The sequence below is a fragment of the Dendropsophus ebraccatus genome, chromosome 15, assembly GCF_027789765.1.
Source record: "Dendropsophus ebraccatus isolate aDenEbr1 chromosome 15, aDenEbr1.pat, whole genome shotgun sequence".
NCBI lineage: Eukaryota > Metazoa > Chordata > Amphibia > Anura > Hylidae > Dendropsophus > Dendropsophus ebraccatus.
This window is the reverse complement of record NC_091468.1, coordinates 36,057,527-36,072,371: the sequence shown is the minus strand read 5'-3', so window position 1 is coordinate 36,072,371 and position 14,845 is coordinate 36,057,527. Positions and strand designations below refer to the sequence as shown.

The 14,845-nt window shown below is 41.6% G+C and overlaps 1 protein-coding gene across 1 annotated transcript in view; it reads left to right on the top strand.

Moving 5' to 3' along the window:
• The window catches only part of MTR (5-methyltetrahydrofolate-homocysteine methyltransferase), a 48,666-nt gene extending 39,888 nt beyond the window's left edge, over positions 1-8,778 (top strand). The window contains exons 27-33 of the mRNA XM_069954473.1: positions 579-654; positions 2,079-2,234; positions 3,539-3,735; positions 5,339-5,539; positions 5,790-5,982; positions 6,339-6,451; positions 6,897-8,778. Coding sequence (XP_069810574.1) covers positions 579-654; positions 2,079-2,234; positions 3,539-3,735; positions 5,339-5,539; positions 5,790-5,982; positions 6,339-6,451; positions 6,897-6,986 — 1,026 coding nt within the window. The 3' untranslated portion in view covers positions 6,987-8,778. The remainder of the gene's footprint in view (positions 1-578; positions 655-2,078; positions 2,235-3,538; positions 3,736-5,338; positions 5,540-5,789; positions 5,983-6,338; positions 6,452-6,896) is intronic.
• Positions 8,779-14,845: the final 6,067 nt, after the last annotated feature.

Genomic DNA, 14,845 nt, shown 5'->3' with positions numbered 1-14,845 from the left:
TGGTTTTATATCCATATAGATGGTACTGAGTACTTCTTATATTGTCTAGCCTTTTTAGCCGTTTTTTTTTTTCTTTCACTTTTTCAAAGACATTAATAGAGAAATCCCATGATAAAAAAAAGTGTGTGTGTGTTGGGGGTGCGGGAAATAGACAAAGTATACTTACCCGTCCTCATGCCTTCATAGCGCCACTCCTGGGTCTCGCTGACAGTCGACAGTTATTTTCAGCTGGATATGCCACGTACCCGACTCTTCCAGTGGCAATGTTATGGCCCAGCTGAGCGATTGCTCTCTTAGCCAGTGAGTGACTTGGGCAGTGTTCCGCCCCAATCACTGATTGGCCAAGCAGGCATTCGCTCACCCGGGTACGTGACGTTGCAGCTGGAAAAGCAGCAGGAGGCCAGGGACTGTCAAAGGGACTGCTTCGGGGCAAGGGGATGGGTAAGTATACTTTATTATGCTACCGCACCCCCATTCCTTCCTGAATTTCAAAGGACTTCTCCTTTAATAGATAAGATGTATTCAATGAATAGTGTTTTGTTAAAAGGAAAAAAATATATATGTCCGCCATGTTCTAGGAAAGAAGATATCTGTCCCTACAACAAGCCAGAGATAACGGCTTCCATATTGACTGGGGTTCGCATCGAGTTCCAGGTGAGATTGTCACATTGTATGATCTACTAAAATATTAGCTGCTTAGAGAAAAATGTAGAGAACAAAACTGTTCTATATAATATTTTTCTTGACATGGCATATTATTGACCAGCAGAGAATGTCTGACATGAATACATTTTTTTGAGATGATCAGAAAATAGTGACTGCTTTTTCAGATAAGGATTTTAAAACAAATGTCAAGTGGCATGGTATGGCCTAGCAGCTGTTATGTGTGTGGCCAGGTTTAGCAGCCCCTGGACCACCAGTGTAAATTTTGGCCATTCATGTGTATCTGTTGTTGTTATCAAACTTCAAAGTAAGAGGCTAAAGTGCTGAGCTGGTCAGTTCTGTACAAACTATAAGCCTGTACAGTGTAACCCCAGTGTCAGAGGAAAACCTAACACACCTCATTAGAAGACTGGGGGTAAAACCCTCTACTGAGCACTTATGCCCCTTTGCGACTGGTAGGGGTCTTGGCACCCATACTCCATCAATCAAAACTATTATTGTAATAATGTTAAAAAGTGATATCATTGTTAGAAACTGTGCATTCTTAAAGGACAACTCCCATGAAAAACTTTTTCCCAGTAATTGAAGCACATTACAAAGTTATATAACTCTGTAATATGCTTCAATCACCTATCTGCCTCCCTTCACTGTCTTTTTCCACCCCCACCAGGAAGTGCACTAAACTCACACATACCTAATTACTGTCGTCACCAGTTTCTTCTCTCAGCTCCTTCTTGTGAGGATGAGTCATCAGCAGGATGTCTGGTCTAGCTCCTGTTACACCAGCCTCCCCCTCCCCTGCCTTGTCAGGTGACTCAGCTTGCTCAGCTCCCATTGGCTGAGCAACTGCAAGCCTTCTGAGTCAATGTCCTTGCTTATCTTCCCTAGTGACTTGAGTCCACTGGGCAGCAGGAGAGAGTATGAGGGAAGGGGGGAGCTGCCTATGTGCCGGGAGTCTGTCACGAGGGAAGATAAGCAAGTGACATGACTCAGATGGCTTGCAGTTGCTCAGCCAATGAGAGCTGAGCAAGCTGAGTCACTTGACAAGGCAGGGGAGGGGGAGGCTGGTGTAACAGGAGCTAGACCAGACATCCTGCTGATGACTCATCCTCACAAGAAGGAGCTGAGAGAAGAAACTGGTGACAACAGTAATTAGGTATGTGTGAGTTTCCTTCACTTCCTGGTGGGTTGTGGAGGGGGGAAAAAGATAGGGAAGGGGGCAGTTAGGTGATTGAAGCACATTACAGAGTTATATAACTTTGTAATGTGCTTCAATTACTGGGAAAAAGTTTTTCATGGGAGTTGTCCTTAAAAGGGACATTCTGGGCAAGAATCCATATAAATGTATGTATTCTTTCTTGTATCTGTGGTCATGATTTCTTGTTTATTAACCACATTGTTTAATTTTAACCCAGTGAAACCAAAGTTTTTAGGAACACGGGTCTTCAGAAACTACGACTTGGAGAAACTTTCTCAGTATATTGACTGGAAGCCTTTTTTCGATGTGTGGCAGCTCCGAGGAAAATACCCTAACAGGGGATTTCCAAAAATCTTTAATGATAAAACAGTCGGTAAGGAAATTATTTAGAAGAAATAATCTTTATTGCTGTCTCTGAACATATACTCAATGGAGGAGATTTCTCAAACATGGTGTAAAGTGAAACTAGCTCATTTGCCCCTAGCAACCAATCAGATTCCACTTTTCATTCCTCACAGACTCTGGAAAATGAAAGGTGGAATCTGATTGGTTGCTAGGGGCAACTGAGCCAGTTTCACTTTATACCATGTTTAATAAATCTCCCCCAAGATCTCTATTTTGAGCCTCAACTTGTGTTCCTAAACCCCCTTAGTGACTGCTGATACGGCTTCTAATGGCCTTCTAATTCCATCACCTTTTTACAGTGGGATCAGAATAAGTCTATGCCGCACTTCTGTGGGGGGGTCAGCTGTCAGATCGGCATCCGTTGCAGTCCATTAATATGGCTGTATAGATTGCCTGTCTGCATAATGCTGACATTTGCAATACACTGCACTACAGTAGTAGTGCAGTATATTGTATCGTTGATCAGAAGATCACTGGTTAATATACACTGGTGTACAGTAGCGTAAAAGTGAAAAAAATATGCAATAAAACATCAAAAAATCCCCCTGTCCTATAAAATGTAATTTACTCCCCATTCAAAGTAAACCAAACAACTATTCGTGTTTGGTACCAATACATCCATAACAACACAATCTATAATACTATAATATTATTTTTACAGCATGCTGAATAACGTAAGTTTCATTAAAAAAATATTACATTACCCTCCCAAAAAGGGTTAATAAAAATTAATAAATTTCATGAATCCCACCTTGGGGTGGTGGCTTTAAAATCACCTTGTCAGCAGGTGACCATTAAAGGGTTAATGGTCAGTAACTAGAGATGAGCGAACCGGGTTCGGGTTTGAGTCCATCCGAACCCAAGCGCTCTGCATTTGATTGGCGGTGGCTGCTGAAGTTGGATAAAGCTCTAAGGTTGTCTGGAAAACATGGATACAGCCAATGACTATATCCATGTTTTCCACATAGCCTTAGGGCTTTATCCAACTTCAGCAGCCACCGCTAATCAAATGCCGAAAGTTCGGGTTCGGATGGACTCGAGCATGCTCGAGGTTTGCTCATCTCTATCAGTAAGCAATATGTAAGTCGCTGTCATCCCAGAACTATAGAACCAAACTAAAATGGCAACGCTGTGACCTGATCTCATGAGTGTACACTGTATACCTGGGCGTCCCGTCATACCTGGCATATGTTATTTACTATAATGCAGATACGGTTTTGCTCTCAATAAGAAGCACTTTTTACTTATATCATCACTGTCTCTTATTTCCAGGGGAAGAAGCAAAAAAAGTGTACGATGATGCACAAAAATTACTACAAGTCTTAATACGGCAAAGGAAATTTGAGGCCCGAGGCATTGTCGGCATTTGGCCAGCTCAGAGTGTGCAGGATGACATTAGGTTATATTCGGAGGAGCATGACCCGCATTCTTCAGAGCCCATCGCTACTTTCTATGGCCTGAGGCAGCAGGTAATTGATAATCTGCACAATGTGTCCGGGGGAAGAAGCTGAGTCATCTTTGTCAACAAAAACAATCCGCGTTTGCCATGTGTGGCACAGGTCACCTGAGAGGAGTTTGTTTTACATGCATCATCCAATATGTCATTGTCATATAGTGGAAGTGCTTATAAACTGCAGGTTATTGCTAGGGGTTTCCATTGATATACAGCTCATCTTTTTATTAGCAACCTGGACATACACAAGAATAACAAGCAATGTCTTTCTCCTCTCAGTAGGATCAGTGGTCATTGTACAAAAATGTAATTTTAATTAGTATCATTTTGCAATCTCTGATGCTCTGATCACATTAACATATAAAGAGCTTTGGAATCGAAGCACAAGAGACTACAAAACAGTATAAAATTAGATTTTATTATCAGAAGTGATCAAGGGAGCAGAAAATGGCTGAAACCTTCTGTTCCCTCGCACTCGCTTCAAGATTTCCCACACCACCTGAGACATGTAGGGAGCGGGCACATATCCTGTCCATTACAATTGGGCAAACCCACACCCACATGCGATATCCAATTTTGAGGTGAACAAGCACTGGGAAGCAGAAGGCTTCAGCTGGCTTCTGCTCCCTAAAATGCCTTTAAAAGGGGTGCTCTGGAGAAAAAAGATTTGTAAACTACTTCTATTTAAAAATCTCAAGTCTTCCAGTACTTATCAGCTGATGTATGTCCTGCAGGACATGGTGTATTCTTTTCAGTCTGACACAATGCTCTCTGCTGCCACCTCTGTTCATGTCAGGAAACCTCCTGCTCTGGACAGTTCCTATGGGGATTTTCCACTGCTCTAGGCAGCTCCTGAGATAAGCAGAAGTGGTAGCAGAGCGCACTGTATCAGAATAGAAAGAATACAGCACATTCTGCAGGACATACAGCATCTGATAAGTACTAGAAGACTGGAGATTTTCAAATAGAAATAATTTACAAATGTGTATAACTTTCTGACACCAGTTGATATGCTGCAGATTTCAGCTGTTTATTTCTATTGGTAAAGTCTGCTCCATGAAATATATTGCGGAATAAGTACAGGTAAACTTATATACAAAAGGGATATCTTTATTTTTTTTAAATGTACTGGGGGTGGAAAACATAAAATAGACATATACTTAGCATTCTCCTGCCTGTCACCTTTGTTCTGAATCCGGTCTCATAGCACATTGCTTTTTCTGGTTAGGGCTGGTGCGTGCACTGCTCCTTCAGCCAATCAATGGCAGAGGCGGTACACCACTGTTGCCACTTATTGGCTGAGCAGGCAGTGCACTGGGTGACCCCAAACAGAAGAAGCACTATGCAACGGTACCGATTCTAGGAGAACTTTGACAGGAGCAAGGAAGGTAAGTATATGCTATTTTTATCTACGGAGTCTATTAAAAACAATACAACTCTGAACATCCCTTTTAAAAGAAAGTAATAAATTCTTATCAGCAGCCATAATGTCGCCTTGAAATCCAAATAATAACCAATCTTGGTGCTTGAGCTGTATCACCCTTTTTTTAGCTGCATATCGTCTTTTTTGACTATCACTTGTAAAAATATATAATATCTTCTTGTCTTATACCTTCAAGGCTGAGAAAGACTCTGCATCTACAGATCCCTACTACTGCCTGTCCGACTTTGTAGCCCCACTGGAATCTGGAGTACGTGACTACCTGGGTATTTTTGCCGTTGCCATCTTTGGTGTAGAGGATCTTAGCAAAGCCTATGTGAAAAAAGGAGATGATTACAACAGTATCATGGTGAAAGCCCTCGGAGACAGACTGGCCGAGGTAAATCTGTTACCGGGATCATGGGATCATGTCCACTACAGTACGTTGGCTTCCCAGTCATACAGTATGTGTATTGGGTCCGATATAATATGAGCCAATGTGGGATAACATTGTATTACATTATTTAGCTGCAGCAGCTGTCCGGCCTCCCACCATGTATGAAACTGAAGTTCTCGGTTCATTTCTACATCAAATTTATGCTTTGTCATTTATGTTAGTTTTAATTCATTTCTCCGTTTAATTGAACTAGGCATTTGCCGAGGAAATTCATGAAAGAGTAAGGAAGGACCTGTGGGGTTACTGCAGTGAAGAGGCCCTGGATGTTGCCGACTTGCGCAAGATCCGCTATGAAGGCATTCGCCCAGCCCCAGGATATCCTAGTCAGCCTGATCACACAGAGAAAATCACTATGTGGAAGCTGGCGAATATAGAGGAAGCAACAGGTACTTGAAGATGAGGGACAGTTGTTCTCTAACATACTAAAAATATAAAACTAAACCCATACAATAGTATTGGGAGCCACGCAAGATTACTGCAAGTTGCCACATGTAAAAAAAAATTAAATATATGGGTCATTTTAGTATTTTAACCTATACCGGGAGGAAGCAGAGTTGTATCCATACCGTAGCCTGAAGATTTAAACAGTTTGAGAGCTCCCAACTTTAGTTTTATAGCACATTGTCCATGCACAGAACATGTGACTGCCCCCCTAATAATCTTGCGTTGCAGCGGTTGGATTTGTATTCTTTGTGTATATTTAGCTTCTATAATAAAGCACCTTGTCTCTTGTTTAATATAGGAATAAAGTTGACTGAATCACTTGCAATGTCCCCAGCCGCTGCTGTGTCCGGTTTGATGTTTTCCAGTCCAATGTCGAAATATTTTGCTGTTGGAAAAATTTCTAAAGATCAGGTATGCTTAACCAGAAAAGTGTATACAATGGTGTTTCTATACATTATAGCCCTATGTCGTATAGCCGCAGAGGTTGGGCGCTGTACAGAGTTTAGCCTGGCCTTACAGACTGTGAATTACCTTCCCTGCTCCTCTGCTGCCTCCTTTCTCCAATGCACAGCACTTCTGGGATCACAGTAGGCATACGTAGTCGCTCGTTCAGCCAGTCAGTGATGGGTCACTGATTAGCTGAGTGGGCACCTGCACAGGCTGATTCTAATGGTGCGTTTACACAGACAGATTTATCTGACAGATTTTTTAACCCAAAGCCAGGAATGGATTTGAAAAGATCCGTTCCTTTATGACCTGTTCTCTGTTACCACCTGTTTAAGCATGGTCTGAGCATCCTTTCTAGTTATCACTATGTGATCCTTCACCATCCTTATCCATTCTTTATATGTTTTAGGTTATAAATTATGCACAAAGGAAACAGTTGTCTGTGAAAGATGTTGAAAAGTGGCTTGGTCCCATTCTCAGCTATGACCCTGAAGAGTAACTGGACTTTTCCTTGTACCTGGACTTTACCAAATGCTGCTCACCAAGCCTACTCTACCAGTTCTACCAGAAACTTATTGATGGTTATTTTCTTTTGGACCTCATTTTCCTATCTTTTCATTTATGTTTTAAAGCCACTTAACCTTTTACCTCAGTATTGGGACACTTACCCGAGTACATCTTTATATTACTGCATTTGGTGTGAGTGCCTAAATTAGGCAAATTGCATATTAGTTGGTTCAGCTCTGTTCACTTCAGAATTAGAAGGTAAAATGTAAGTAATAAGATTTATTGTGTGATTTAAATATACTGTATGTTTTACATTCAGCCAGCGGGATGGTCCTAGTAGCCCAACACTTGCAGGATCACAGATTTCTTGAGAACATTATGAGCAGTCATTGACTTCCTTAAGGCGCGTGTTTGCTGCTTACCAGCAAAGACCCATATAGCAACAGCTTGTCTCCCATGTTGAAATCCGGCAAGTCTTATTCTCTTCTATTTCTGGCAATCCAGGCTGAAATTGGTAAGTTCAGATAACTTTTAACTGTATATCTAGCTTTAGGGTGCGTTCACACCTACAGGATCTGCAGCAGATTTGATGGTGCAGGTTTGATGCCGTGTTCAGTTATTTAAATGAAATCTGCTGCGGATCCGCAGCAGATAATCAGCTGCAGGTCCTGTAGGTGTGAACGCACCATTAACGGCCATTTACACTAGCTGATTTTGGAGAACTAATGCTTCTAGAAACGTTCCTGTGGCAGATAGCTGGCCTGTGTAAAAGTTAAAGCAATCAGTCGAGGAGCGGGAAAACGCCTTAACTTAAGTTGATTACATCTTAACAATTTTGAAGTGTGTTCTTATCTGCTGCAGATCTTGTTGCGTAAATACGAGATGCAAAAGGGAAACTGACAGCACAGATATATATCCATGCTGTCATTTTCCAGATGCCTAGCACACAAGCAGTGCATGCTTACCATCAGCACTGCTGTGTGATCCAGCATCTTCACCTTTTAGCAGCAATGCTTATAGTAAGTATACACTGCATTAGGAATCTGGAATGGATATGCATGTAGCTGTGCTGTTTGTTTCCCTTTAAATGGCCAAACGAACAATATAACGATCGTTTGTGTTGCCCAGCCGCTCGAACAATCTCGCTGACCTTGCGGAATCTCTTGGTCTAATAGGACCCTTAGTTAGCAACCCTAATGTGTAGGTCAGAGATTTTCTTACTGAGTGCTTCCATTGAGAAGTGGATCCTAAAAATGAATGGTACACAGGAGGCACTTTTTTTCTGGTCTCCATTTTAGTTCACCCCTTGTTTAGCTGAAAAACACACAAAAAAAATTGTGGACTAGGCCTGATGCTGTTCATGACCCCCTCCCCCTAAAAGAGCACTTTAAATATCAGCCAAGGTTTATAAAAGGTCCCTGTCATTTACAAAAAACTTTTGACATGTCTCTACGACAGTAACACTATAACCTTTTGTGATATATTGAAAATTAGGTGCAATCGTAAAAAATTTCATAAGACATTAAACCTTTTTCTCCCGTCATTTTTAATTAAAAAACAAACAGTATTATGTGAATTCAGATAAATTGTCAAATTATGGAGGTTGATGCACTACAGATTTTGCCGATTAGTAGTAAAGCCACCTTGGTGTACTGTATAGCCAAACTGTTGTAGAGCTGAAATTCTACATGGAGACATGTTTACCCAAGGCATATCCGGAACATTTTATATGAATTGTTTGTATTTTGTAAACGACTTTATAATAAAGAGCCAATTCCTATGTTCTTACAGTTTTGACTGGCTTTAGTGGTGAGCTGTGATGGGAGGTTCTTCCTCTCAGCACTAAAAGTAAGAGTAACCGGTGTTCAACAACATTTTTTTTTTATTTTTAACCTAAATATTTTAATGACTGATTGTGAAATTTTCACTTTTCGTTATTTGGGCCTGGGTAGTTCTAAACAATAATTGCAGCTAAGGCTGTAAGTTTGTCAAACCACTGAATATTGGTATGAGGGACAGTAAGGAGTAAGGGATCGTGGGGGTCCAACCTCCTGAAGATCTCTAGGTTGGCCCCTGGCTCCTTTGTTTTGAATACAGCCATGGGTCGACACATGACCCTCAGCTCTATTCATTCTCTTTGGAGCCAAGTGCTATTCGGGGAATATGAGGATACTGATCTTCAGGGCATATAGAGTTCACACCCCTGCAATCTCTTACACTAATTGGCTAAGCGGGATGTCCACCCGAAACAAGCCGGATCGCGAAGTAGGTAATGTACATGCTCCAGGTTAACGGGGTGGTCTCCCAGCATACTCGCAGCAGGATCTCAATCCTGCTGCGAGTATGTCTGCCCTTAGAGATTACATGGCAAGGATCCGCAGCGGATCTTGCTGCAAATTTGCAGCGAGAAATCCGCTGAAGATCAGTCGTGTGTGTTTGTAGTCACTATGTTAATGCCCAGATACTTACCACCATTCCCTAAATCCACATGTTGGTCCTGGCAGAGACTACATCGGTATGTGTGGCAGGAGACTGTCCTGACTGCTCTGCAGATTACTAAAGAAACTTGGAGCATAACGTCTTATTCTGTACATTCCACTATATCAAACACATGTTACATACTACATGCTAGGTATCATGCAGTTGTCACATCTTAGAATAAAAAGAAAACTTATTGCAGATTCCACTATTGTCCTCTAGATGGCAGCATTGCTCACTTTGTCTGCTTATCCATTTATCTTTACAACACCTTTGGCTACATTGAGATGTAGAATTTGTGGTCACAGAACGTACTTCGTGTTTAAGGCTGAACTTGTATAAACTAAGCAGTGAAACCTCCAAGACTCCCAAAAAGGCAGAAAGTACGCATTTCGTGGGGATGTAAGGTAAACTAGTCAGGTTCCACTCTACATGTAGATAAATAAATGTTTGTCACCAACATTTGTCAGAAATCCCTCTCTTCTGAAGTCTTCACTGACCCAGAACTGATAATATGATACTCTGATAAAAGATTCATCTCCAAGTGTTTTATTTTACGTTTGTAGACATTGGCCTGCATTGTTCTGACCACCTATCTAGTAAAGCTAAATAATTTTCCATAGTAAAGACCTCTCCAGGAATATCAACCCTATTACACACTTGTGTGTCAATGGGGCAAATGGGCAAACCTTGTGGATGGATGCAAAAGTGGCCATTCTCTCATCATTGGGAACATCTGGGTTGGAAAGAATTGGTTATACAGATTGATCAGGAGGGGGCAGCAGTCACACATTAGAGTTACCTGTAAGTTACCTGGACCTATAAACATACTTGTTCACCTAAACCATCAGCTTCCAACAACACCATCACGGATCCCCTATGATTAGAGGTAATACTGTGCTCAAGATAGCTATAATTTTAAAGCCACATTCCAAAAATAATAAACAAAAGTGGCTATTAAAATGGTCAGCAGCCACCTTCTTTTTTTCACTAATAGAGAGGTTTCGTGCCACTGAACAGATTTGGCTATTTCTTTCTCCTTTTGTGTGTTTCTAAACTCAAGCCCCCCAGGATCACCAACAGGTCATGATTACCGGTGCATCAGGTATCGCCACAAGTGCTCTCTGTATGGGATTTCCTAAAATCAGGAACTGTGTGTTTGGGGAAGGGTCCTTGAGGACTGAAATTCACTCTTAAAGGGCTGTTCTATACAATTCTGACATAAATTTCTATTTTTTTCTATTCTTTACAGAAGCACCGAATTTACTTTTAAAAGGGCAGTACTGACATTTTTTTTAATGTGTTTATGGTGCATTCACTATTAAAGGGCCAGTACTGAACTTGCTCTTGAAAGGTTGGTACCGATTTTGCTCTTAAAGGGCCAGCATCAGAGTTGCTCTTTTAAGGGCCAGTACTAAATTAGCTCTTAAGAGCTGGTGCTGAATTTGCTCTTAAAGGGACAGTACCAAACTCGCTTTTAAAGGCCTGGTAGAGCATTCAGTCTTAAAGGACCAGTATTGAATTCACTCTGGTACTGAATTAGCTCTTAAAGGGCCAGTAATAAAGTTACCCTGAAAGGGTGAGTGCCGAAGATGCTCTTAAAGGGTTGGTACTAACGAACCCGCCTGATACACTGTTAATGGGTCCATAAAGAAAGTAAACGTCATGATTAGTTAAAATTTCTCTTAAAGGAGCGCTCTTAAGCACTATGGGGGACATGTATGGAAAGGCCTAAATGCCTTTTTCAGGCGCAGATGGGGCAAATCGGCCTAAAAATATTCGCAAACAGTATTTTTGCGAATATTTTTTGCGCATCTGCCCCATCTGTGCCACCTTTGCCAGTGGGGCGGAGAGGCGGGGTGCGGCTGCACGCAGAGGAGGCGCAGCCTCTGCGTGCGCCGCATTTATCATTTTTTTCGTGAAAAAATTATACTGAAACCCACGCCTGCTCTAAGCTGGCGTAGGTTTCAGAATTTTCGCAAGGATTGGCTCCGTGCGATCGGGATTTATGTAGAGGCAGTGCTCCTCTACATAAATCCCCTGAGCTGTGGGGACATTTGTAAGCCCGGCGTAAAAAACGCCGGACTTCATAAATGTCCCCCTATATATTTGATTCTGGAAATGCACATCTAGTTTGATATACAACCTGCATGATGAACAGTCTCTTTCTTTTTTGAGCTCATAAAGGACTGGAATTTATATCAGCATGGATGTATGAGAGGGAGAGACTAAAAGTATGGTTGGAGAGGTAAGAGGAGGAGTGGAATGGTGTGAACGGAAGCCAGATCGCAGGGGGTCAAAGAGCGAGTTGGATGAGAAGGGGGAGGATACTTCAAAGTAGACATGTTGTTCAAGAAGTAAAAGTGGAGAAGTGAGATGGGGCCGTAGCTAAACAAGAAGACTGGGTCAAGGGATGGCTTTTTAAGGATGGGTTAGATGGTGGCGTGTTCATATGGAGAAGGAAAGATGCCTATAGTTAGTGATAGATTGAAGAGATGAGTTAGTGCTGGGACAAATGTTTGGGATAAGGCGGGATGGGATCGGGTTAAGTCCGCAGGTGGTGACATGTGATGTGGGCTCCATAGACTTTAATGGTCCAAATATAGTCAAGTAGTGGCCATTGATAAAATAACATTAATATCCTCTCATATATAGATAGATAGATATACACCAAACGAAAAGAATAGTCCTTTTCTGTCTGCTTAGGCTACAATGGATACATTAATCTTTTATAATAAGTTATGGTAAGGACAGTTACACTTCCATTTCTTATTTTTTACTGGCATCTACAAGGTGACCTAAAAGGAATCCTGTTTGTCCCATAGAAAATGCAATGCTAGCTGGAAGCCAAGCAGTTTCTTATCTAATAGACAGGTCTGGATACCGTCCATCTAAAATTTATTTGTGGTAAAGCTTCTTATTAAATTGCACTCAAACTTGTAAACTCAAGCCAAGATTATGTTTCCTTGATAAACATCTTAAGGTAGCGTGATTGCGTGAGAAGGACAAAGTACCAAAGCTTGCCAGTAAATCTGATTGCCATCATCCTACAATAACACGCACCATCTAACCTCTCTGGGTTGGGAAGGGGTTAAGCGTGCCAGAAACCTTATGGGAAAAATAAATTTGTATCGCAAGCTATTAAACTAAAAGCAAGACGGGTAATTCTGCCTAGTAAGAATAACTTTGTGCAAACCTTACGGAGAAACGTGCCAAGAAAAACAAGCAGTTTACATATACGTTATATCTTAAGCTTTTCATGTTCCCAGTCATTCATAGCTACTGTATTGTTACATTTTGGTGGTCACCCAGGTGTAGTAGCAGTAAACAATATAAAAACTATTACACTACTTTACAATTTATATGCTCTAATAGCGCCTTTGACTCTTCTAACACACGTTATATTGTGCTAGTAAATGGTCTCTAATCTTGTTTTATGGGTATATTTTGCCCTCCTGGCGTCTCTTTCAATAAATAATTACAGGAACAATCACGGCAGAAATATTGTGAACAATAAAACAATACCATGTGCTAGCCTCATCACAATTGCTGACCTTTTGTTTGCATAGCAGAGTAGTGTTGAGCGTATTTAACAAAAGTTCGGGATTTGACTCCCGTGGCTGGAGAAGTTGGAGGCAACCCTGCAGCCAAGAGTCAAATGCTGAGCATTTGGGTTGGAACAGTTCACTCATCACTACACCAGAGGGCAACATTTGACAGTCATGGGTAATAGTGGTGACCTGAGTTTCTTTGACCAGGGGCAGGTTGTTGGGTGCCAGTATTTCTGAAATGGCTGTACTTGTTGGCTGTTCCTAAACAATGGTATCAAGAATGTACCAAGACTGGATCAGTCATGGACAGACATCATACAGAAGATCACAAGACGATCAAAGAGGCAAGTGTGGCACATTTGGCATCTCGGAAACCATGTACTAGTGAGCTAACTGGCCCAACAGTACAACAGCGGGCAAGTAAGGCAATTTCCCAGAATAACCAAATGGTGTACCATGTGTTGAGTTCAATGCAGGCTGACAAGAATTGCCCTAACAAAACACTTAGCATCAACCAAGGAAAGACATGAATGGATTTCGGACACATGGCAGAAGTATCAACGCATGTTTCCTGTTGAGCTATGCACATGGCTGGATCTGCATTGGACGTAAACAGCAGGAAGCCATATGTTATGGTCTGGGAAGCATTTTCCTATTATTGCCTAGGAGCAGTCACCATTAGTGTTGAGCAAACTTGCTTACTGCTCTGCGTTTGACTATTGCTACCTGAAGTTGGATGCAGCCCTAGGCCTGTCTGGAAAACATGGATACAGAGTATGGCTGTATCCATGTTTTCCCATGCCTCCCTAATGCTGCATCCAACTTCGCCAGCCAACAGTAATTAAAAGTCAAGTGTTTGCTAAACATTAGTCACCGTACGTCAATCCTTGAATTATGAACACTATAGGGACCTATTTGCTGACTATCTTTAGGAGGTTTTTCATGACCACATCTTAACAGAAGAGTGCTCTGGCTCACTAAGGAGCGGTTTGAGGAAACGGATGATACATTTTCGACACTGCCTTATCCCCAAACTAGTGTATCCCATCAAAAAGACAATGAAAATTGCATATGGAGACTGATATAGGCAATGCTCCAAAAATAAAATAAATAAATATATTAGAAGAGCTTGGTTTCTGTTTGAAGTCATACGTGACCCTGCCTTTTCAAGACTGTAACGGTAGGTCTAAAAATAACAGCCACAGAAGACTTAAAGAGTCACTGTCGTATTTTTTTTTTTTTGCAGAAATCAATAGTCCAGGCGATTTTAAGAAACTTTGTAATTGGGTTTATTAGCCAAATCTGCCATTATCTGCATGTAAAAAGCCTTTTCCCAGGTCCCCCCCTCCTTCCTCTTTTTCATCCACTCTGAAAAATCTGAAAATTGTGACTTGTTGCAGGAGACGTCCCCTGTCTGTTCTAGGGAGAGGGGAGGGGGGAGGAGGAAGGAGGGAGTTAGCCGGCAGCAGAAAGCAGATAACAGAGGATTACAGGCACGGAGCTGGGTGACAGCTGTAATCCGAGCTCAGACAGGTCACTGGTGACTGTCACAAGAGATATCCCGTGAGGGATTTGTAGATTAACTCTTTGTTGTCCTGTTTTGGTCTTTTCTTTAGCTCTCTCCATAGGAGAACAATGAAGACAGGGGGGAGAGCTTCAAACTGCTTTTTCATGATAAAAATGCATTTTTCGGATAATAAACCCAATTACAAAGTTTCTTAAAATCGCCTGGACTATTGATTTCTGCAAAAAAAAAATTCACGACAGTGACCCTTTAAGAAGGCCACTGGCTGCCAAGGCAATTGAACAGCAGGCTTGGCGA